Raw genomic sequence first — 26,391 nt, 5'->3', positions numbered from 1 at the left:
AGTTGTAATTTGGATCTTGTGTTTATTGTACAGGATCAATCACAAGAACATGTGCTTTACTGGTTTTTATAAATATTATGTAGATTCATTTTTTTTCTAACTGTAATTTTCAACTTATTTCAGTCATCCTTCAGTAAAAAAAAATACATGTAATGCATATGAAATGGCAGCTTTGAAGCTCCAGCATGTTTTCCTTGCTAAAATTGGGAATAGTCACTTTATAATGTGCCCAGTGCGTCTTTTCTTTCCTTCTTCCTTTTTTAATGAAACACAGTGTAAAGTTTTTTCTCTTTAATAGTCAGAGATGTTTTAGACAAGGTCTGGGGTGTTAGCTGTTGAACATGGACTTCTTTGTCCTGCTAAAACTCTGCCATCAATGTATTAACTAGGACAGAGTAACAGTGACTCCAAACTTCTGCTTATTTGCTAGGAAATCCTCCTATTCTATGCATTTCAGTACCACATTTGACTTTCTCATTCTGGTAATAATGTGTATTGTCAACCAAGCTGCTGTTTCAGCAAAACATTTTCCTTTGAAGTGTGTGCTGTTTTGTTGTAGGTTACTTTTTCATATTAGCAATGACAAAAGTAAACCCAGAGCTACTCCTTGATTTTTATTTTCCAGGGTTTATTATTGTATTTACAGTTCCCTGTAAGAAGATACAACCCTTTCCCAGTAAGAGTTCTAATACCTTTCTATACTTCAAATCCTAAGGACCCATATACCCATATGGAAAGGAGAAAGATAACCAGTGATGAAGGAGGTATCTCTAGGGGCTGATGCAGATGAATAGAAAACTTAAATCATTACAAATATTACTGTACTACACTTTGGTACAACCGAAAATAAGCCCCTTCAAAGAAAATAGTTAATGTTCCCTCAGTCAGTCAAATAAAATTCATAAACAATAGGAAAAGAAATTAACCACATGGGGGTTTTTATATCTGTAAAAAATAAGAAGAATACTCGGCTGCATTGCACATAGGCAATAAAATTAGATTCATTCAGATCCCTTTTAATGTAAGCCTTGTTTCAGGCTGTAAGCAAGAAATGTCCACTGTGCTTTACAAAGGACAACAACTAGAAAAATCAATGCAAACAAATATCCTTTTCTTTTCTGATTTGCCATTTATCATGAGAGATGACAAACAAATGAAGTCTCCTCTGAGTCTGAGCGTAGTTGTATTAGCATTTTGCTAGTACCAGGCAGTATACAAAAACAGCCATCGCGTGTGACACCTCCAACACCTACAGGTAGCTGTTTTAGGGGCACATCCTGGTTTGTGGTGAAACAGGTTTAACTCAGCCAGCCTCTTGTACCTGCTCAGTGATATCAGGTTATCATCCCGGTAACTCCAAGGTTGGACTGTCTTGTTCCTATTGCTGACTGGACTGACTGCTCCACCATCCATAAACAGAAGGCATAAAGGTGATTACAAACATAAGAAAGAAGTTTTACATATTGTCTTGCAGTCTTTCCATGTAGTCCCTAAGTTCCTTGGAATCACCAAGATTCATATCTTGGCATACCCATTTAATATTATCATCACTGTCAAATAGAATTGAGTTGGTGTAGGGGCCTCCATCCTCTGGCAGTATTGTTGTATAGGAAGTGAACTTTACTCGCTTCTGCTTTGGCCCAGAAGGATTTATAGGTTCACTTTTAACTTCTTTTTCACAAAGGTACTCAGAAGATCTGAGGATATGATTATGAAGAGTCTTCTGAGAACTCCCATTAAGGAGAAAGTTGCTTTCTTCAAACTGCATTCCTCTGTCAATCATGGTAGTGCACTCCTCTGATGGGAGCGAAATGTCAACTGGGTTCTCCAGCAGTTCAACCTCATTTCCAAGCCAGACCCAATCATGGGAATGGGGGATGTTGCCTTGCTCACTCACAGCAAACCTTTTATGCCTGTACTTCCAAGCAAATGCCACACAGTTAATCAAAAAGACCAAGATTGCTAAGCAGAAAACACACAGCAGGGCATACATGCCAATCTCCAAATCTGTTAATCCTCTTGAAGTCAATGTGAGATCACTGGGATTGTTTTCTCCTGGTATTTCTACTTGTGTAGGGAAACCTGTGAAGGCAGTTGGGTTATTTTGGAGCTGGCCATCCTCCAGGGACTCCTGATCAATGGGAGATATGAAAGTTGTGCTTTTGTTTGCATTGTCTTCATGACTGAACATGTCCTCATGGTTTTTGGACCATTCTTGTGCTGTCCTCTCTTGTTCTGCAGGTTTCTCTATAGAATTGCTTCCATGGCTTTTAAAATCTCTGTCCGTGTCATCAATGTCATTAGTGCTTCCTTTTTGGTCAGAATCTTTTTGACCAAACTTCACTTTGACATTTCCTTTCCCAACAGCCAGAATGCTCTTCCGCTTAGTCTTCTGACATGGCTCACTGATGACCATTTCAATTTTAATCAGAGGTCCCTGCCCATCCCCTTCTGCCACTACCCCAGGCCATTTGGACTGAAGGTTTTGGTGTGCAGACACTACCATCTCATCCAGCGAAGTGATGGTGATCGAGAAGTCCTTGGAGTCATAGATATCTAATGGTGTCACTGACCCATCACTGAACAAAATCCAAGCACTGACTATGGCTTCCTGGGGGGAGAGAGAATGAGGGGAAAAAAAGAAGGTATGAAAGGTAAGAGAGCACATATCAGACACTCAGTTGTTTTAAGTCTGTTTGACATTGGCAAAATACATACATAGTTTAACTTTGGTACATTTTGCTTTTTAAAAAAAAGAAAAACAAAATGTCTACTCTGCTTCTCATTTTCTTCTTGCAGATTTGTGTTCTCTAGACCACTTAGGCATTTATCTCATCTTCAGTATCTATGAAAAACATGATCATCTAAATTTAATAAAAAATGCTGACAAAAAAAATTCTACAAGTCTTTTTTTCAGTCTGAAGTGAGAAGCCTCTTTTGAGTGCCAGGGCCTCATGACAAAAATAATCATATTTCCAAAGTCCCAGTTAATTAATTTTATAAAGGACCTATAATGGGGAATTTCTGTAATACTGCAGTTCTAATGCCATATTTAATACAACATGCAGAGCTGTTATGTGTTGGAATGGTGATCCCATTCAGCCCATTGAAACTAACTATGTTAAGAACACAATGCAATATTTTAAATTTATTGTCATGCTTTCAAATATACAAGATTATGTGAAATATACAAAAGTGATTGTAAGTCTTTTCTGGGAACTACAGAAACACCCACAAAAGAACATTTTTAAGGAAGTTTTGACCAAAACAATTTGTCTTCTTACTGCTAATTACTAGTACTAGAAAGATAGTTACACCTTCTCTAGTGAGAGAGTCTCAATTCTATAATAGATACAATAAAAAAGATGTATGTAATTTATTCTGGTATCTCATTGAAAGCTATTTAATTCCTCAGATTATATGGTTCAAAGTAAGTACAAACTCATCAGATTTTAACAGTGCCGATTGTGAAAACTTCTCAACATGCAGCCAAAAGTCCTTTTGGCTGAACTGACTTTGCAAGACTAAGGCATGGGGTTTCTACCTCTGCTTACATAGCTAAGCTATATTTTCCCATAGAAAAAAATATCGAGTGGCACATACATGCTTTCTACAGCATTATGCATGCACAGACATGTCCATCACATTCCCTGTGCTGTACAGGTCTGCAAACTAGTTCTGAAGAGTTTAGTGTGCATTCTGTATGGATGTTTGCACCTGTAGGAGTTGGTCAGTAAGCCTTTACTATGTGAAGTTACTGCTTTTCACAAAGTCACACGTTTTATGTGCTGTCTGAAATTTATAGCAAGTAACTTTTCCCTAGCTTCTGACAAAGCACAACAAACAAATAAATTAATTCTGTATACTATTGTGAATCGTACCTGTTTTGGAGTATGAAGGATATCATATGCAGTGGTGGTAGAAATGATAGCTCTCTTATTTCCTTTGCTGATTTGTAAGGAGAGGGACAATCCTGAAACTAGTTGTACTCCTAGATCTGTAATGGTTACACGGTCATCTAGAACTATCACTGTCTTCTCTGCCAAGATGGAATCAGAAAGAGGTGACAGAACCTTGAAAAAGAAAGCAAACGCCTTGCATGAAACAGCAACTAACTGTGTTATAAAGCAAGGTTAGCCTCTAATCAGCATAAGACTTTGGATTAATCTTGGGTTTGTCACATCCATGTATAAACTATAATTGATGTTTCCCCCAAGACATTACACTCATTTCCTGCTAAATTACTTTATTTACAAAAATAATTTAATAAAATAACCAGTCACTTCAAAATTGCAGCTTCATCTCAACAATGGGTTATAAATTAAATTAAATGGATTAGTTTTTTAAAAAAAAAAAAAGTAATTTTTGTGTGCTCTAGAAAACCTCCTATGAATGCAGTGTAGCACAAGACATAGTGTAAGACATTGATTAACGCTGAAACTCAGTAAGGGAATAAATAAGTGTACAAAGCCTGGCTGATAGGAGCTTGGCCTGATGCCTTTATAGGGACAGAGGACCTGAATGAAATGAAAGTGAGATTTTCAGAAGAACGTTGAAGATCCCATTGGGTGCCTGTCTGAATTTTTCAATGCCAAAATAGTTCTGTCAGTTTGCTCTAAGACCTCGTTTTTGACATGCTTAGGAGGAGACAGTCATCTTTCTACTGATGCCAGAAACAGCTGGTTCACGCCCAAAATATTTGAGGTGTGATTTGTCCAAACTAACATGAGAAATCTACAGCGTAGCTACCTGCATCAGAGCTCACTGCCTTCTGCTCTTTTATAGTCACTGGGGTGAAAGAGACATATTTAAGGGCAGAAATCCCGTTGACCTCCTTGTAATATTTTGTTGTAGGCTGAAAGGCACTGAGCCCTGAAAATACCTGTTTCTTTGTGTTGCCTACAAAGGAAACTTAGTGTGACTGGACCATTACAGATGTTTCCGGTTAATATGAAGAGCCCCAATGCTTTTGTATTCCTTTATTTTGATTAAGAAGTATGCATAAAGTTAGACAGAGACACAGGTGGTGAACATGAACACTCTGAAAGATTTCTGAAAATTATTTTTGTGTCCATTTTTTGTGTTTCATTTTGTGAACATAAAGGGACTAATTTTCCAAGGACATTTAAGCACATAAAGATGCATGTAGATCTTTGGACAAATTTCCTAACAGTTAAATTCATAAGGTCCCACTTAAAAGAAACTAGGTATTTTCATCATATAACCTGTTTCACTGTTCAGAAAAATCTCACTGTGTTGCTAGTCACATTAACATGGATAAATCGCTTCAGAAGCTTCACCTAAAGGTATTTTATGGAAGTGCCAAATAGCAAAAATGAAAACCCATTCAAACTTCCTTTTATGTTTAGCATGTAAATTTTTTTCAGCTTGTTTTTTTTTTTTTCTGAGAGCAATTAATTTTATAAGCTAACTAGCTATTGTATGGGTGCATCCAGAACTCTCTGTACAGAAGCTGCAGATACATTTTAGGCTGTACCTGGACCGTGGTGATGCCGTGCTCACGACCGATCAGAACTCGGCCATCTTGAAGCTTAGCAATCTTGGGTTCTTCTACCTTCATGAAATCAGTCACAAGGTCAGTGATGTCAAACTGCCACTCGGAGCCTAGCATATAGGTCAAGTGGCCTCCAAACTCAGAGGATTCAGCTACAAACTGTGTGAGGACTCGCACCATGGCATGCTGATACTGCAGGGTACAACCCCTTCCTTTTTTCTCATCATCCTCTTCATCTTCACTGTCACGGGTAGGCCTGTAAATAGATCCAAGTTTGTTATCTGCATTGCCACAGTCTCCCCACAACACTGCGGAGTCTCAGTTGCATGGTATTTTCAATTAGATTAATGTTATCATCATCTGCTGCTGTGTGAGAAATAGGAAACCAGATCTGGGATGTGTAGGTTACTAAATCTGGTGAGATGCTTGTACAGCTTTTTTGAGCTGTACAATTTAAAAGCTACTGTCACTTATGTTAATGAATTCTTTGTTTGAGTGGGACCTCCCAGCAACTTAAAAATATGTCTGCCATCACTGAGATTTCAGTGGAGCCACCACTTGTTTGCTGTGTCTCCAAGCAGCACTCAAATCTTGTAGAGGGCTAAGGAAAGTAGCGTGAAATGTTTATGAGAGGGCAATTCTAGAACAAACCCCTGTAGCAGCTCAGGAGGGATGGGAGAAAATGTTTTAACATCCTTTTTTTCGCCTTTGCCTATAACATTTGTGTCACTTTGCTCATCTCTTCAAAACTACTCCAACACACTCTGGTTTCCCTGCTTAGGTAACACCACCCCACCTTATCTCATATCCCTAGCTCATAGGTTCCTTAAGCCCTCTGCATTTCAGAAATATACCATGATTTCACCTTAAATCTCATACAGTTCATGCGAGTGTCTGGTATTTTTAGTTATGTAATCACCACATGGGGCTTCCAAAAATCCAAATTAGGCACTTAAATTACCACTCAGGACATGAATTACTCCAAGTACACCACACCAGACTGGTGAGACTACCACTCACCTCACAGAAACAACTGCAGCCTTAGACACACTTTCTTTAACATTTTCTAACCATCTGTCCCCTTTGCAAAATAAAACCTGTGACAATCTAACAGCTTTCCTTATGGATACCTTATATAAGGTATCACAGTGATTTGTATATGATAGCAGTGCTGTCACACCTCACAGAATTTTGTCTGGTTTAAAAACCAGTTTCCCATCAATTCCTTTTTTTTTTGTGGTTTTTTGGGGGGTTTGTTTGGCTTTTTTTGTTTTGTTTTGTTGTTGTTGTTGTTTTTTGGTGGTTGTTTGTTTTTTGGTGTTTTTTTTTTTTTTTCCCTGCTATTGTTTATTACTTGAGACAAACACATGGATTCTCTTATCATTTTCAAGTCAGGTATTAAGCACTAGGTGGTCACAGTTTTGCTCATTATGCTCCTGTGCTGTGGAATTCATTGCTCAGAAATAATTTGCCTTCCTCATTTACTTATTTATTGAGCCTGAAGCTACCTCTATAGCAAGGGTGAGAAATACAGGGTAAGCCTCTTATTTTTCACAGTATTTTGGGAAGTAGTTTTCTGTTTACTGTGTTCCTTTATCTTCTCATTTGAAATGCTGGCTATGAAAAACTATTACAAAACAGAATTGCTTTTGTTATAAATTGTTTTATGACAAAGTTGGCAAACAGTAAGCTGAAAACATATCTAAGAAAAGCCCTTGTGCTTTTCAAAATGATAGAAAGTCCTGGTGTTACAGAACCTAATACACTGGAAATACCTTTTCAATGCATCACTTGTTAGCCGAATATATATATATTTGGCCTCAAGTAAATGGTATTTGGTGCAGCCTTTTTGGTTTTGTGTGTATAAAACAACAGTGTCCATTATTAGTTACTGAATGAAACAATGTTGAATAACCACTGAATTGTTAAGAAAAAAACAGGATCCTAAATTAGGGTTTACATTACACAAAGAATTAGACTAGCTGTGTATTTCAAGGAAACTTTCAATTGTGCTTTCCTTCCCAACACAAGTGTCAATCTGGACTACGAGCTGAAGGCAGACTGTCAGCAAAACAGCCGCAAGGAAAGAACTAGAAGGGGGGTATTCATAGAGCTTACATGGCCCATGCCTATTTAGATTGTTTTTGGCTTTAGAATGCTATAAAAGAATTTATGAACTCCTTAACATTCCCACTTCTGACCCTCTTCAGCTTATCTCAACCACAACCCAGCTCTGAATAATCTCCGACTTTGGGAAAACCAGATTTAGCGCTGAGATTTTGGGATTTGACCCTCTTTTAGTAATACAGACAGTAACGTTAGTACCTGTGCAGAATTGGAGAAGAATGTGCAGAAGCTATTCATGTAAGAAATCTGACCTATGGGATTTTGGTGAAAAGAGCCACAGAACCAATGGGAACCAGTTTTCTCATGGGGAAAGAGACACAGAACCAGTGTTCTGTGGCTTGAAGAAAAATGTTCACATGTTCAACATTCATGCGGACTTAATTTTTTTTACACAACTGTGTTTTCTGTTTCTGTTACATAACCAGATGTTTTACTCATCCAATGTGTTACTATTACTCGTATTTATTTCTGTGCTTATTTATTTCTACTTTCACTGTTTAAAACTTTAGACTACTGAACTGTTCAAAAGGAAATACATTCAAAACAACTTCGAGGGAAAGAATTTTTCAGCCCCAGTCCCATACAGCTCATCAATGTGAGTTGTGGGAAGAATGACCAGACATAAGGAGTGTTGCACAAGGCCGCAGATGGAGCACTCCTGCCCTTATTGTCAGGCTGAAGACTGTGTGGTCAGCCAGTACTACCAACCACAAAAAGATGATTCAAGTCCAGCTTGTGGTATCTCTAAAAAACAAAGGTTAGTCTCCATCTCCTTACAAAAACATCTATAGGTGTTTGTATCTGTATACTTCTCCTTAGAAATACCTAGTTTCTATTGCATGCAAATGTGCATCATCAGAAAAGCATCCCTAAACCATGGAATGGGCAAGGCAGTTTCTTATGTCAGTGCAAAGTAAAAAGAGAGGTGTTTGAATTTTCAGTAGAAGCTTTGCACATCTGCTTTACCAGGTACCAACTCAAGTTCTTTCTTTTTTTAAACAAATGATATCCATTTCCACTTCAAAGCCACAAATCCATGATTCAGTTAGTAAGAGCATTTCAGTGTTTTGTCTCCATGGGCACAACAAAATGTTTGAGATCCACTGAATTGCAATAGCTCCCTTTAGAGTCTTAAACTTCAGTGTTTTCAGTAGGCTTAAAATCCTTCATTAAGGAGTGAGCTCATTTTCTTTTTAAGACTGTCCTCATGAATACAAGCTATTGCTGCATATTGTACTTTTTGTCCTCTTGGTCATCTTCAAGGTTAGCTCTGAATATCTCTCAAAATCCTTCTTATCCTATTTCTTGCTGCTTGGCAAACTTGCTTGGAAGATTTTTTGCTTTTCTGGAGTGAACCAAGGTTGCCAGAATTACATTTAATTTACATTTCACACAGAGAAAACCTTTACCAGCTAAGTTAAAACATCAGCCCTGTTACAAGGGTGCCTGCTAGCACTGATCTAATCAGTGATCTGTCAACTTTATATTACAGACACTGTCTGTGAGCAGTTGTAAGTATGTCTCTTAATTTGCCCCACTCTCAAACCAGGCATCCCGTTCTTGGGCCAGATGCTAATTTTCTGTTGAAAAACCCCTAAAGAAATCAGTTTTCCTGGTTTTGAATCTGAAATGCTCATTAAAAAGAGTCATGTATTTAAAAAACATTTGCAACACCCCTAATTGAAAAAAAAAAGATCTATTTCGGATACAAAATACAAGCCACTAGAAGTTGATTTAGTAGAAGCTACAGAAATGAGTCGCGCATAGCTCTACTCACAATTAAAGAAGAAATGCAATTTGGTACCTTTACAGATCTTGAAAATACAGTGTACCTAGTAACAAAAATCTCTATGGCCTTATCTCCATAGAACATTAAAGTCAATTAACTAAAGGAGTGAAATTACAGCATGTTCAAGTTTTGTGTGGATGTTGTTATTCACAAACAGAATGGTTTGAATCCAATTTCACTTAATTCACCTTGAAGTATGGCTTTATTTCTGAGTGGTAGCACTCACGCAGAGGTTTAACTAAAGCAGTTTATTTTTGCCTGCATTTAACTTAGGCTAACTTTCCTGATTTTGTCTCTAGTAATTGACAGGATCAAAGCAGAGCTAGCACCTCATTAACCATTAGTTCAACTGACTGCCAGTCATAAGCAGTGCCATGTCTGGCTTAACTCTGTTTCATAGGTTTCAAAGCTCAATGCTGCTCAGAGGTTTGCCATCACCACAGCTTAGTAATGGCTTTATCAGCTGTTGTTCAGTACAGCCAGATGCTGGTAAAAGTCCAGTAAATTATGTGCCTGATCCTGAAACATACACCAGGGTCGCTGTGTGATGTACCTTAGGATCTACCTTAGGAGCCTCATGAAAACAATGTGCTAGCCCAGTTGCAAATATTTACTGAAATTAAATTTCTATGTTGTTCTGTGAGAATTTAGCCATGCAATTCCTATTAATGCAACTTGAAGCAAGTCATCCCTTGTAAATATGTATGTGCATAGAGCTAGTGCAGGAACTTCCAGAAGGTAATTATTTTGCAGATGCATGAGGAATCAAAATGTTCTTGTTAGATTAGCAGAGTCTGCCTGGACCTCTTCTATACTCTAATATTTGACTTTAATTTAAATATGCATCTTTCACTTGCTGAGATTGTGGGCTTTTTTGCAGCCCATTGCAGGAGTAGAGTTTCTGTCAGTCCATGCTCATTCGAGGACCATGTACCATGCAGCAGTCAGGAGCTGATCCATGGAGCTGACTGTCATCGGGAAAGGGAGGCTCTTCCTATCTGCAGCAGCGCACAGCATAGATCAAGTTGTCCTCTGGATAATAATAGAGGTTTGCCATATATTTACAGACCGATCTGGTAAATTGTATTATTGTTCTTACATAGGGGAGAGTGGTTTTTTTTTCCAGTTTCTGGCATAAAAGCAACCTGTTTCCTCTTTCTGTTTCTCTAGAAAGTTCCTGCTCTTACGGCAGTTCAGACCAGGTGAAAACTGACACAGTTCAAACAGAGCTAGGCATGTGGCATTTGCAGAATTTTTGTAAAGAACTTTTCGTTACTTTGTGGAAATGATTCATGAAGTTAGATAAGCAAACATGTCTGTAATCTCATGTATTTTACAGTTACAAACATGACAGGGTTTATAGGGAGAAGCAGTACATTTTATTAGATAACAAACATCATTGGAAAGAACAGATGTGATTTAGGGCATATAAACACTTTTTCACATCTGAAATAGAAGCAGCTATATTCAGATAAAGAACAGCCATGCTGAGGCAGTAGTTTCACGAGCATTTCTTTTGTCAACAGCACCAATAAAAACATTTAAAAGTAAACCCAGTTATATTTTGCCATCTGGCTCAGCCCCTCCTCAGACAACTGAACTAGCACAGCCACACTGAGCATGTGGGAATGAGGCCGGGGGGGAGCCAGAGGAGATGAAGGAATGTTTGGAGTTTGCTGAGAAAATTGTTTTCTCTGTGGTGAGGAATGAAGAAAACACATTACAAATCCTTCCGTGACTAAACGTGAGGACAGTGATATAGTTTCAGCTGACCTGTGGGCCATCTGTGACTGAACCTAAATTTAAAACAGCTTAAGCCTGTTATCAGGGCCTTTCAAAAGAATCCACAAGTTAGATGCCTTCTTCTTTTCAAATTAGTTTCCTTTAAGGATAGATATCAAAATCTTTATGCAAACTGCAAATCCTGACTCTCACATGAAAATTAAATTGAAGCAATATAATGCTATGGCGACCACACCTGCTGGGAAATGCTTGGATTTGGTTTCTTTTTAAAGATTAAACCACTCTCTCTCTTTCAAACCTATTCTCAGGTTTATCGCACAAGACAACCTTCTCACTGTACAGCACTAACACTGCATTGTACATACCGGGTGGGTATACCTGTGAAGAATTACAGGCTGAACTGTTGTTCAGAATAAGCGAATGTGGCCTTCTGGCTGTATCACTGAATAAGGATTCAAGAAACCAACCTGCAGCTCCTGACTGTAGTCCAAATGTCTTTTGTACTTCAGGTCACCATTTAAAAACCCATCATAAAAACTCCCCCATGTTTAGGATATTGGGAAACTGGTAGCTATGCAGAAGATGGAGGTATAAGCAGATTAAAAATGAAGGAGGAAAAACCAAAATAAAACAATAGGAAAAACCACTAAATCTCAGGTACAACCCATCCAAATCTAAAAATAAAGGAAATGTTAAAACCTTATGTACAAAGTAAATGTCAGCGTGAGCACAACCAATGCTAGTCCTAGATTGCCTATTGATTTAGAATAGCCCCCAAAGTTAAAAAAAAAATCGACATGAATGTTCCATAAAACAAGAGATAATTTATTTCTAGTTGAAACCTTTCCCATTCACACGGGTATGGACTGATGACACACAATGTCATAAAATACCAGCTGCAATTCTGGGGAATGATACAGTGTCCATACTTTCTCTTCTACCTCTCACGGAAAATGCTTGCTGAAGATGTGCCAGCAGTTCAGATGCAATCTGAGCAGCAGCAAACTCGCACTGCTTGCCAACGTGCAAACAGAGCAGACTCTCAGACCATTATCTTTATTTCAGCTGGACAAATAAATCAGAACTAGACACCAGGGGGTAAATTTTCAGCACTGTGTGTAATGGGTTTAAAGTCAGAATGTCCACAACCATTAACCACAGTTGAATGTCTAACTCACTGAGCTTGCTCCTGCAAGTTTACTTCTATAATAAACATTAGTAGCCTAATCCTGCAGCCATTTACTCAGCAAAATCCCCACTGCTTTTAGTAGGAGCTGTGCCTACAGGAGTGTTACAGCACTAGGCGTGTTACAGGCAGAAGAAGGTAAGTTAAGTGAAACTTTAAGCAGCTGGCATATGTTCATTCCTCACGTAACACATCTCTTCCTGCCACAAATGGCAACTTTGCCATTATCACTGAAGCAAACACACACATTACTCTTGTGCCAGATCCTTACCACCTCTTCTGCCATAGCCAGAAAAAATGTCCACATAGCCAAGAGGTCAGTCAGTCCCCTGCTCTGGAGCTCATTATCCGAGTATCCTGTAAACTGTGTCCTATTACCCTTAGTTTTATGCCCTCATGAAGTATGAGATAATTCTACTCCACTGCTGACTGTTTGGGCTCTTTAAGGCTCTTCAATAGCTGAGATGATGTTCTGGGCAAATCGAGTGCTTTAGCTAGAACTGCCACAGTGTTTAGCACTGCAGTTACTGCTGCCAGAAATGCTTTTTCACTGTATTATAAATCTGAGCTGGTGTCATGCCTTGTTCTCCAGTAGTATTTTTCAACTTAGCCTGAAATCCACCAATATAGCAGTGTTCCTGGAAGTTCTTAATCTTGCAAATTGTCCAAATGATGGTTATTCTAGAATGAGTGTTTTCAGTAGAGAACAATGGGAACAGAATTCAAAATCCCCCTCCCTCTTCCCCTTCTTTTTCCCCCATCCACACTTTTCCTGGTAGAATCCATTCATCAGAATATAGACTTCGATAGGAGCATGGTTTTTTTGTCTAATTCAGATCTGCTAAGTAATGCTTCAGCCAGATCTGCTGTAGGATGCTTTGGGTTGGAAGGGACCTTTACAGATCATCTAGTCCAAGCCCCCTGCCAGTGCCCTCACTCCCTCCTTGGCCCTATTTTATTTAGCACTGTAGACAGAAACTTAAGCAGTGGCAATGCTGAATATCACATACACACATGATGTTACAGACAGGATGGGGGAGGTCCACGTCCTTTTCCTTAGATTGGCACATTGAACTGTATGATATGATTTCCTGAGATTGTGTGGAATTGATTAATGCTCCAGGCAAAGCCACTGATTTTTAAACTGTATAGATCAGGATAAAATGTAGCCTACTGATACCATTGTTGGATGTTTTAATGAAGGCCAAGACAGACTGTAAAGCTAATTTTAAACAGGAGACTTCAGATTCTGAGAAATACTCTAAAAATTTGTTGTGTTCTAAAATCAGAGGTGCCGGGCACATATCTGGGCTGTGCCAATGCTGTAAGCATACCTTTTATTGGAGGTGACCGGTATCCTCCAGCCTTTGATCTGGCTGAGCTCTGTATCAGAGATCTCTATCTGCAGTGGGAGCCTTGGAACCCAGACAGTCACTTCTAATTGGGTGGTAAAATGCTGATAAGTGAAGTTAACAATAGTATCCACTTTGCTTTTCATTTCCTTGCCATTAACGAAGATGGAGTCACATCTGTCAGAAACCTTAAAAAAAAAAAAAAAAAAAAAAAAAAAAAAAGAAAAAAGAAAAGAAAAAAAAAAGGAAAGAAGAAAGATTAATTAGGAAATGAATAAAAGTTCCTGAGGAAGCACAAGGCATGATACATCAGTTCAAAGACAACACTGATAATGTGAGTCATGCATATTGCATTTCCAGTTTTCTAATTAGTAGCAAACAGTGATAAATGGACCCAAGGGAAACAGTTCTGCTTTCCTCAGTGGATGCTACTCAAACTGCAAAAATAATTTAATGATGTTATATAACCTATGTGAATCTTTTATACTAGGCAAATTAAACTCTTCATGAATCAAACTCCATGTGCATCGAAGTTTATGTTTACAACTTGCTTAAAGAACCTGGAAAAAATGGGGCCATATGTTAGTAAGAAAAAGACTGACTCAGAATCATAAAACAGAATCCTTTCCTTTTTCTTTGAGCACTGTAATGCTGAAAGACAAAGAACCCCGTATGGCTCATGAGCAGAAGTGCAGCAGAAGCATTAATTTTTAGAACTTCTCTGTAATTGTTTTAGAAAAACGTATTCATAGTTGCTTTGTGTCATTATATGAAATTACTGCCAAAACTAGCGCGTGGGCTCTATACTACAACTCATCTAATCCCCTGGTCTCAGGGATGTTTTGGCACAAAATCAGGGTCCTGAGCACAGATCCTATTTACAGGAGGAACGTGACATAGCGACACATTTGACCTGCACCCTGGAAAGACAGAACTCCCTCTTTGTGAGGTACTTTTAAAAATATATTTATGAATGTGCGTGTGTGTATGTACTTTTAGATCCTATGTATACACACACATTTAGATTAATGCATACATTTTAACATATAGGTGTATATGTGTATATATGTACATGCATATATACATGTATTTGTATCCATATACAGGTTAGCATTCTGCTTTGAAGCGAGAGAGAGGTGATAGTCTCCAACAGTCCATGTACTGTGGTTTTAATCTTTTAAAACCATGGCTTATGAGATGTAGTTGTGTTACTGAAATGGACTTTGTTCTCTTGTCAGGACTGTTCTCTGTCATGTTGTATAATGCACTGGGACTCAGATCTGAAGGGAGTCTGGCTAAGCCAGTGATTAAATTCTGGTTTACTGGAGTTACTGAGATAACTCATGTAGACTTCAGTGGGGAATATGCTGAAACACAGGCTGGGTTTGTTCTGCAAATGTAGCTCAAATCTTTTCTGATATTAACAGGAATTAGGGGTTACTGAGCCAAGAAAAATTACAGAAAATATGTAGCAGCCCATTTTTTCTCTCAAAAGCAGTCCTCACATATGACTTCTTCAAATTAAGTTTGTGCTGCTTTAAATCTTGGAATAACATCATTTTTCTCTTGAGCTCTAACATGGTATATTGCTGTCAGATGAACAATACCTGAGTTCTACTATCATACGGAGAACATTTAAATAACAAAATTTTGCCTAAATGGTTCTCATAATACTTTTAAGATTTACAGGTAACTTGTCTAGGAATCAGCTACTGCAAAAGCAAAAGCATATGAGCAACTTTTATGCAGGTCATTCAGTGACAAGTTCTATTTCCAGACTCCTGAGACATTGAAAATTCTGGCAAATCTCAAGCCAAGCATGGAAGGAGAAACAATTGGGAAACATTGTGCCAGTTGATCTGTTGGTAAATATCCACTGAACACTGATCATACCAAACGACCGTTTCACACTTAGTGAGAGCATGCAGCCAAACTTTCTAGATTGTCCCTCTTACAACATCACTGTACAACTAATGTCATTCTCCTGTACTGCTTATTATTAGGTAACAGCTTTGCTAAAAATACTGCCAAGTGCCTTGGGATTCTTCTTAGAAAAGCTCACTCTCTCATCTTTTTCACTTCATATGCAATACCCATATATAAAGTAAAAGAGCTACATTTCCACATTTGCCATTTTCAAGTCAGCTTCTGAGATCCTAATCAAAGTACTGAAACTACAATCAATTGCTTTTTTACAAAGGGACTAAGTCAGGTTATGAGGGATGGGGCAAAGGAAACTAAGTCACTCTTCTGGAGAGAATACTCCTGCCACGTAAATGTTTAAGGAGTACAGTAATTTTAAAAACTAAATAAATCTAGCTATCTGATAAAGAGCTTAAAATGGACTCCAGGCTCAGGAATATCACAGATGAGATGGAGCATACTCAGAATCTTGGTTTCCCCATCATAATGTGTCACAAGTGTCTCTGGAAAGTTTAAGCATAACGTTAAGCAAGCCTATTAATTCAAAGAGCAGTTGGGATTCTAAATCATAAAGCCTACACGTGTAGAGTTTTGTGAGAATTAATACAAGACAGAAATAATTAGGTGTCCTGGTTTCGACTGGGATAGAGTTAATTTTCTTACTAGTAGTTGGTAGAGTGCTGTGTTTTGGATTTATATATCCAGATAAATATCCAGACCACATCAGAAGAATAACTAATATCTGATGTGACAGCAGCTAATATTTTAGATTCTCTTCTTGCTGCTTAACATGTTCTTGTCTTCTTGTCAGCAGGCAAGAAAGGTGCTAAATTAGGGAACTGAAAGATGGACTTTAATTGTAGCTGTAAAACTATCAGCCTAGGTTTACAAATTTCATAGATTATATGTCTAGGCAGAGTCATTCAGTCAGTTATATACTGACCAAGAGGTAAGTATAAATCAGTATATATACCTATGCTATAGAAGTTCATCCAGTGGCCTTGTGTAGATTTTAGAGCTCATATTTCACTGAAAACTATCTTCCAGAAAATAATCCAGCCTTGTTAAGAAAACTTGGAGAGGTATTGTTGTTGTTTCAGTTCTCTATCTGGAATTTGGGTTTATTCTATTAGGTACAAACAAACCAAAGGAAAATTAAGTTTCTGCAAATAGGGTGAAAACCACAGAGTCAATGGAATCCAGCAAAATCCTGTGATGAAGTATGTGAAATCATGACCAGTGTTAACCACTGAGGCTAGACTAAAGCTCACCTGAAGAAGCCTCTGTTACACTGACATACATTTAATTACTTCCATGTTTCATTCACTGCACCTTACAGCAGTTGTTACTTGAATGTATATTTGGTTCATCTAAAGGAAACAAGAACCTTGAGCATATATAAAAACGCCCAGCACTCCTGTTCAACTTGGGATCTACTACAGACCCAGGACAAAGAATGTTTCATCCAGGTCTCAGATTAGAGCTGTGATTTCATTTTAACAGCACTCTGACACCCCTCCAAAGTTAGGAGGGAGTGAGAAACACATGATGAGGTTTGGGGACTTGGTGCCAGCTGTATTCTGTGGCCAATGGCCTACAGTGAATGTTCCCCTTCACTTTCTCCCCTTTTAAGTCTCCTCCATACTTTTCTAGTCACACTCTGACTGCCAGAAGTGGCTCAAGATGCTGTTGGAGTTTGGGGAGTATGTGCCTGTTTACACCAGAAAGCACTCCGATTCGCCACGGGGCAGGCTCTGATGCATCAGGGCAACACAGGCAGAGTTACTTTAGCAGGAGACTTAACACAGATTTCATCTGAGCTGCTGGTTCTGAGGGAACTAAGAGGAAAAACGCTGTTAAATCTCTCTTGCAAATACTACACAGTGAGAAAACACAGCAAAAACTTAGATTGCCACCCTCTCATCTAAAATGCACAGAGCAAGTCTGTTTTTTAAACAGTCTGTCACCATCCATTGTCAACTGCCTGACAAAATCAGAAAGTGTGATTTGAGACAGTTTGCAACCAGAAGGGCAGGATGGCCGGCGACGTGCTCTGGTATGCAGGTCAAGAGAAAGAGAGAGAGCTGCAGTTAACCTCTCAGGGCTTGGAAGCAGGTGGTTGGCTCCAATCCCCACAAGTAATTGTAAAAAGCACAATTTGTCCTGTACAGTCTGTCACAGCCTCCTCGTTTTAGACTAATCCAGTACAAAAGTAGCTAGCAGCCCAAAAGAGTAATTGGGAAACCATTTGATATTCAGGTTAGCAGAGGTTTATACACGCTTTGGGTGAACAGGTAAAACGGAGGGAATGTGAACTGACAAGAAAACAAATAATGCCTGCTGTGTGGTTCATCTTTACATGCAGATTTGATTCCAAAGCTCGTACCTTACCCTCAGCTTGCAGGTCATTTTGTAAGGAGCCTGAATGAGATAGATGTAACAGAAAGCAGTCACAATCCTTGCGGCTGTTAACCACTCAGGAGTTTTTTTGTTAAACAAGACTTTGCTGCTGAATGCCTGCTTGGCACAGCCATTTTTTCCCCAGCACTCTGTTGTGTGGGAAGAGAGAACAAGATGGCTTTGTGAGCCCTAGCACACGTGCAGCTCCAGTCAGCAGCACCTCAGGGCTTTCCCAGCCCATACCTTATCTCCAAGTTCATCTTTTTTCCCCTTCCGACATATGCTTCTCACTGACACCGACCTGAATGGTGTGTGCACACACAGCTGTGTATGCACATGTATAATGAATTTTAAAGGAAGAACTACTACCCAAAGGAATTAATTCTGTTTAATTTGGTATGATGCAACAGTGACTAAGTGGATTCAAGAGTGGTACTAAGTCCATTGCCAAACTGTACTATGGCACTTTTCATTTGTGAATTTTTAACATACAAAAACCAAAAGGATGGTGGTATTTTTACAACCCATTTATAGAAGAGGAAACTGAGGCACATGCAATGTGTGTCAGAATAGGGTTTAACACACAGTCTTTTCAGCTGAGAGCTGTAGCCATTTGGTTATCCAGTCAGGTCCTGAAATGATTTGAAGTTCAAATTCACCCTTGAAAAGAGGTCCTTTTTACACTTGCTCTCAAATTAGCCTTCACCAGTACTTCAGCAGAACTGGCCTTTACAAAAGGAGGTTTTTGCCTGGAGTCAAGATGTACTGGCATTTAAAGATACTTAAGCTTAATGGGACAGATGTGCAGACTCCTTCAGTTTTGTAACCCTGTTTTTTCAACAGCAAACCCCAATCCTTGCCTGAGACAATGCTATTTCTGATGTCCAGCATAAGAGGCAGAGCCCAGAACGCGGTGTGGCTGCAGCCACAGAAGCCCCCTGCAAACTGCCCACCCACCACCGGCCTCGGGAGCCAGAGCTCTTGTGGAAAAAGCAGCAGGAATAACAGACCAGCAAATCGCAGATGTTTATAAAAGGTCAGAGGAACTGTGCTGCTTTGCACTGAATGTGTAAGGGATGCAAAGTCTCATTATTGTGTCTGAGGCTATAAAGAGAACATTTGTAACAAGATTTTACAGTGAATAATGCCTAGAGTAAATGGCTCATTCTCATAATAATCTTAAAACTGTAATTTTGTGGTAATTCCCGAATGCCTTCTTGTCCGCCTTTTCTGTGGCATTGTTCCTGGCATTGTCTTGTCAGCCCGTTAGGAAGGACTTGCTGAGCTACTTCAAACTCTTATGCTGTGTATTTTTCTTCTGCCTCTTGCATCTTTTTACATGTCCACAGCATGGCTGTATCTTTTTTTTTTTTTTTTTTTTTCTGGTTTGGATAATTTTGTACTTTATTTTTACTAGTGTTCCATGTTTGCTTTTGAAGCACAGTCTGAAATGGCTTCCTTAGCCTGAGGAATCTGGCTTAGTGTTTGGGTAATAGTGGAAGACAAAAAGAAGGATTATTATTCTTCCTATCCTCTTACTTCTCCTTCTTTCAAACAGCAAGTTACCTCTGTGCCTTCCCTGGTTCCTGCCCCCTTCTGCACTATGCCTGCCTGAAGCCATTGCTGGAGTCTCTCCTAAACCAACAAAGGGACAGAAAGATATACTTCATGTCTCGAGACAAATAAACAAAGAAAGGGTTTTCCCAAACCCTTTTCAGCTAAGAAATGCTGGTTTTATTGACATTCAGAATTATGCCTGATACTAGTCTAGAAAATGTCAGATTTTGGCTGTAGTTGTATGGTATGTTATGTCATGATGTGTTAATTATTCTAGTGCACAATATTTGCCCATATGCACATGTCAAGAGATAACGCAAAAGCAGAAATTTTCACTAGATTGTATTTCCCTTTTAAAATAAAAGTTAACTGACCGAGGCTGAATTACAGTTCTGCCCCAGAACATCTTGTCTCCTTCCGGGCTTGCATGGCAGCCAGTCCAGTGTCTCGCCCTGTGCTGGTACCTGCACGCAAACCTCTGCAAAGCCCTTCTGGGCCAATCTGCCAGTCTCTGTTTTGCCCTGTACTTGAGGCAGCACCACGACGCAGCACTCCTGCGGTGAGGTGTGGGATTGGCCCCCAGCACCCAGCGGAGTGAGAACCACCCGAGAGGAGGAGACACTGCTCTTGCTTCTGACACCCACGCAGCAGCGCAGGGCAACTTCCAAAGCAGCCCTTGCATGGTATGTACCACAGCACTGTACGTGGCCGGCTGGGCGTAACAGTGCATTCACTTCAGCCTCTATCACAAGCAGGGATTTTTCTATGCAGTTAATTCTGACAATAGTTCTGCTTCCCCCACCCCAGCTAATTATGTGTACTGCGGTCTGCAGATACCGTCTCTGAGCAATTTGAGGCAAATGGTAGATTAAGAATATACAGAGTAAAGGACAGCAAATGACATGATACTGAAATTGAAACTAACAAAACCAGAAGTTTTATTCCCTTTTAATTTTAAACATGTGCAGAGTAGTCTTGGAAGTGTCATTTTTGAAACATTCTTTTCATGTTAATTTGTTTTTATTGGCAAATCAGTTCTCCAAGTGCTGTTCTCTGGAATAGCTGCTGTAGTTTCAGATGTAAGTGTTGGCTGTAGGAATCCCTTGAGATATATTATAAGGTTTGTTTCCTACTTTGAAACAATAGCAACAGTTTAAGTCAAGTATTCCCCATCCTATGTGTTCGATATGTGTTTGCTTTTCACCTTATCAGTAAATAATAATGTTACATGGAAACAGTATACAAACTGCATGATTCAATGCAATCCAATAGCTATACTTACAAATATGAATATAATGATTTCCACACACACACACTACCAGCTTTCACTGGAGAAAATGTAAAAACTGAAATATGTCAAGATGAGCCTGAAGCATTTCCATTGCCCTTCATCTTAAGTAGTCTTAAAATGCAACATTTATCAATTAGAAAACCACATACTTCTATGCTGAAACAAGAGGTATCCCTAATCTTGTTGTTTGGGGAAATTTGGTTTGGGGAAGGAAAGTTTGTTCAGCCCCCACAGCACTGTGGTATCCTGGAACAACAGGCCAGCCACATCATCTATTGTCAAGAATATTGCTGTGTTTGGGTTATTTTCAGATACAGCTGCTCTTTTTTTAATTACCCAAAGTCTTGATTTTACAACTGCTGTTGTCAATCCTACTGAACTAAGTGGAGGATGATCAAGCATCAAAAGCTAGAATTTCAGAGCTTATCAGTCATTTAACCAGGTAGGTGGAGATTGCCAAAACCACACAAATGAATCCTTTGGGAAATCCATGTCATTTTGAAATTATCATTTTGTAATGATCATTCTTCCCAGTTTTATTGTTGTAAAGGAGAGTCTAAACACAGGTCTGGACCTCAAGTTTCTCTCATGAGAGACAGAAGCACAATCTGACAATCACTTGCTTTGAAAGTGAGGAGTTAGTGGGAGCACAAGTGCTTCAGTACTCAGCCCAGCCCAGACCCGGTTCAAGCCCCTTAAAAACAATCCCCATGGCTACAGCAAGCCGCACCCCGAACATCACAGATACAGCTAGTAACAACTTCCATAAGTGTGTTTGCCAGACTGGGCCTAGCCTGAAGACTACTTATGGCAGTGGTACAAACTACAAACTAATTGAGACTCAGGTCTGAAACGTAGTGATGAGTTAGAAGCAAGATCGAAAGTAAAACCTTTTGTCCAGGAAAGCACAGATTTGGAAAACCAGATAATAAACTGAAGTGCTGTGTGTTCAAGAGACCAGAAAAACACGATGGTCTGAGCGATAGGCTTGTAGAGGGGATTACCAGTTACACAGATGCACAGAGCTCCACATGGACAACATGAGACCATTTTAATAGCAGCTCAGCAGCAGTAAGCACAATAGAGTTAGTGACACCCTATTGTTTTATTGAAGAAGCCTCTGCTCATTTTCTCTGTAGATGTCACTATTTAACACTACTGATGAAGAGAAGCAGGATATTGAGGGAGGAGGGAGATGAGACTAGGTATAGCTTGTAATGATGTGAATGGATATTTGAAATTTTAGAGTTTTTTTTACCTTTTAACCCCCATTGAAATGCACTGAACTAGAGGGAAGGACAGCATGGAAGACATTAACATTTTGGTTTAACAATAGAGACAATTGCTGTGGCTTAGAAAAGGTGCAATGATCCATGAATGTACAATGAGAGTTTAAAAACCTGCTGTACTGAATGAAGTGTGCACTATTCAAAAACTGTTGATCTATGCAAAATTATTAAACAACACATGAGATCTGCCAGGATTTCAGTCCCAGGTGCAGAGCAGCTGCTCTCATTCACTTTCCGGCATGCCGTGCAGGGGCGGTCCTGCTGGAGATGACAAGTTTGGCGGATACACAGGTTGAAAGGGGAGGACCAAAGAAGGTGGATGTGCTTTCAGACTCCAGTCTCCTGCTTGGCCTGACTTAATTTAGGCTCAGTAATAACCGCTGTGCATCCATAGCAGTGGTGCAGCTGCGAGAAAGGGCAGACGCTCTGGCGTTCCGTTCTTATTGATTATGTAGAGTGAATACTGAAAGTGATTGGGGGGGCAGCTAATAGCAGAATACAGTGGCTGCCAAAATGTTCTCTGCTCCATGTACCAAGTTCCTTTGCTAATCAGCTGAGCTTTTAATTGTACTTTTTTTTCTACAAAAATCAAGCTGAGGAATTTTGTCAGAATTAGGAGTTCCTGTTTCTGCTCTCCCCGCTGATTTATCATCACCGTGTACAGACTAAGAGAAAGAGATCATCTTCATTAGGTCAAATCAATGGCCATATTAAGACATTGGTGTCTTTAGAAGAGAAGATAATGTCTTTGTTTGCAGTAGCTGGAATACATAGTGGTTGGTTCATTGGGAATGCCAGCTCCCCTGCACCAGAAGAAATTATATTTGATACCAATAACTAAAAGACAGTGGTGGCTGTGTTGCTATTGGTCTTAGCACAGACATTTCTACAGGCAGTTGGGAAACCAGATGTGTGAAAGAAAAATGAGATGTAAGTGGTAGGGGATACAGTGTGCCTTTTTTAGGTTTGATCCAACCCTTGCTGAAGTAAATTAGACACTTTCTACTGATTTACTGGCCTCAGACCAGGAGTTTTAAAGCATGCGAGGAGTTCTCTATCTATTGTAATACAATGACAGTCAGCGGTGACACAAGCTTGGAACAGGGAGATTTTTAGGCAGTGTTTTTCAGAGGCTGAAGTTCTTTGGTATGTCATACTCCGAGTTGTTTGGACAAACTGCAATTATCTCTTTACCGATAGAGCAGCAGTTCCACTGCCAAGATGCAGAAGAGCAGGTGCACATGAAACTTATCTCACGTCGTTCAAGCTCATTTAAATCTCAGCACAGTTTGTGTTTGGGGGAAGCCTCATGAACACTCTTTTTTTTTCATTCAACCACTACTTTTATTGATGGGAACACATTGACCAGAGCTCAGAGCAGGATCTCCTGCTTCCTTGTCCATTTGCAATCAAAATTGTGCCACTCCCATTCTTGCTCCATGAGTTTCTGTTTCTTTTAAGCAATCTAGTATGCAAGCCAGCATGGCTTCTACTTGCCTCATCACTGTGATGCAGTACCTCTCCTGGACTAACATCCTTCCCAGACAGGCATGCTTAACTCTAGGCAGACATCTTCAATCTTTGCACTGAGGTAAAGGATCTCTTACCAGCATAAATTCTAAGCCCATGCTTCTCTGAGGTGGCTTTTGCTTAAGGATTTGGTCCTTAAACTTATGCAGATCAGGCATTACCAACACTTGTTAGTTTAAGTAAATATCCCTGTGCTTCGTATTCATCAGCTGGTATCCCAGAAGGGCTTCAGAGTTATTTATCTGGTGAAACCCCAGCATATGGTGCCAGCTTTTTCTTGCACCAATTCTAACTGCAAACACTGAACCTGTTTTTGTAAAAATTGTTAATTAGGTGAAGCTAACACATATGTTTGAGCTATAAACTAAGGTATTTTTTTTCCCTCTTTTTTTTTTTTTTACCCTCCACTTGAATTACTCACACAAACAGGGTTATAGGCTGACAGAATAATTTACACATCACTGAGAAAAGTAAGAGGGGAGAATATTCAGGCAGATGTAACATACTTCAGTTCCACTGAAGTTCTTTGTAAAATAATGGGCTTTAAAAGTAATCTTCTGTGTACTAAGTAAACTTAGTGTTCATGATTCATGGCTCTAATCCCTGTGACTGAAATTTAAGATCTAAGGCTCCATGAAATTAAAAGAAAAAGAAACAATTACATGCGTATTCATTCAATTTCATGTATTGTGTATCCCTCGTTTTTTCCAATGAAATTTGAACAGGGGAAATAGAGGTTTCTAAAGAATGTGTACTTGAAAAAAACAGCAGGTCATTTGTAACTGCTGAAGCTAACTAGCTCTTCTGTGCCTGCTGGTTCCTCAGTGTTCCTGGAGAATGCAAGTCACCTCCAGATTTCCTCATTTCCCACAAATATTTCATTGATGCTACAACACAGTTTGCAAAAAGCTCAAGGACGTGAAGGGTGTCCAGCCCTCATGTAGGACAGTGGCCACTCAGCCCATCCCAGCTGCACAGAAACACTGTGGGTAAATGGGAGGATGCTCACAACGGGGCCACTGCACATGAAGTCCTTGTGCTGGTCCTGGACTACTCCATAGAGGAAAGGAGCCTTCTATGCAACTTCTCCCACCGATGGAAAACTGCACCCCTTCTCTATGAATGCAATTTGAATATATGGCAGCTACAACAGTACTGTAAAGCCCCAAGCCCAGAGGAAGACTAGGCAGACAAGTAATAAAGCTTGTGAGCTTAACATAGTATTAAAAGTAATGTGTTAAGTCAAGAATGTTAACTATGCTGATCTAGCTTTGCTTGTCCCAGTAACAAAAGCGTGCACCATCCTTATTCCAAAGGATCAATAGAATACCAGAAAAAGATAGAAAAAGAACTTTTAAATATATAGCAATACACTTTTATTTTGTAAAGAAAACTCTGGTCCAATGCCTAAATACTATTGCACTGACATGCCTAAGTCTTCCCAGCTAGTTTTTATTCTCTGAGCAACAAATAATTCATTAATTAGTAAAAAAGGAAAAAGGGACATTCAGGCAGCAAACACAGCCAACAAAAGCAGCCCTCAAACTGCATTCATTCAGCCAAGTACTTCAGTAAAATTATTTGGAGAGAATGTCAAGAGCCTTTACCTAAAAAAGTTACCTTCCTTCTCTGGTCTTGCGAGACTAGACTATACTAGCCTGTTTTATTCATCTAATATATGATGATGCAGAAGATCAGCATTAGGGGAGTTCCCTCCTCAGTAAATAGAAAAAGCCAAGTGACATAGATGGATGTAATTCAAAGAATCAAATGTATATATATATACAAAGATGATGCAAGTTCCTTGCATGTACAAGACGGTCAAACAATTTCTAGACATCATTAGATCCTGTTGCACTGCATGCACTACAGTCCTGCTAATGCTAGTAATTTTAGAACAACACTCAAAATATGAAAATACCCATTCCTGGAATCATATTGTGAAAAACTAAACTTAATTTTTTTTTTTTTTTTTTTAAAAAAAAAGCATCTAGCTGTAGGAGATACTATGAGCAGTTTAAAAATGTGGACTTCCTAAAGGCTGAAAATACAGATGGGCTCCAAAAAGGCCCCCAAAGTATTGTGAACTTAATTTTTAGCCAGTGTTGTCATTTTTCTGGAGGGAGGGTCTGTGTACACCCGTAAGACCAGTATTGTAACTACAGTATTCCTAGATACTGTGCATAGCAAAAAGTACTTTTTAAACGATGGCAGTATTGTAACAATACAGGGGGCTTTATCTACAGCACAGGGAAGATGAGAGAAAAAATGTTTCTTGGCTCCAGGGGAGCAGATGGTAAAGGTAAAAAGGGCAGTTCTGCTCTTTCCCATCATCTCCATTCCTGTCCCAGCTCCCATGCTAGCACTGGCTCTGGGAACTTCCCACTGCACTGTACTGTGTCATCTCCCTGGTGAGTGCCCACACAGAGCTGTGCTCCTGCGGACGGGGACTTGCAGGGAATGCTCTTGGACAGTCGCTCGGGGAAGCAGGGGGAGGTCCTTTAGGATGAATGCACTGGAAAGAAAAAAGTCTCAGTGTATCAAAAACACGGGCAGATTTCCATTCAAGTGTACAGTCTCGAGGCTCTTGAAATTGTCAGGAAATGACTGAATGACACAGCAGATCTTTTCCAAGAAAATATTTCATCTCTCTAATGTCAGAATGACACAATCATGAGACTTAGCTTAA

General features: G+C 39.4%; 1 protein-coding gene across 1 annotated transcript in view; it reads right to left on the bottom strand.

Annotated features, from left to right (window-relative positions):
* Nucleotides 1-611: 611 nt before the first annotated feature.
* Nucleotides 612-26,391, bottom strand: part of TMEM132B (transmembrane protein 132B) — a 254,690-nt gene continuing 228,910 nt past the window's right edge. The window contains exons 6-9 of the mRNA XM_042805547.1: nt 13,695-13,900; nt 5,498-5,771; nt 3,882-4,073; nt 612-2,611 (exon numbers count right to left, since the gene is read on the bottom strand). Of these exons, the coding sequence (XP_042661481.1) occupies nt 1,457-2,611; nt 3,882-4,073; nt 5,498-5,771; nt 13,695-13,900 (1,827 nt within the window). The 3' untranslated portion in view covers nt 612-1,456. The remainder of the gene's footprint in view (nt 2,612-3,881; nt 4,074-5,497; nt 5,772-13,694; nt 13,901-26,391) is intronic.

The sequence above is a fragment of the Tyto alba genome, unplaced genomic scaffold (assembly GCF_018691265.1).
Source record: "Tyto alba isolate M040663 unplaced genomic scaffold, T.alba_DEE_v4.0 Super-Scaffold_44, whole genome shotgun sequence".
Classification (NCBI taxonomy): Eukaryota; Metazoa; Chordata; class Aves; order Strigiformes; family Tytonidae; genus Tyto; species Tyto alba.
Note: the sequence above shows the minus strand (reverse complement) of the source record. Positions and strands in the feature narration are given on the sequence as shown.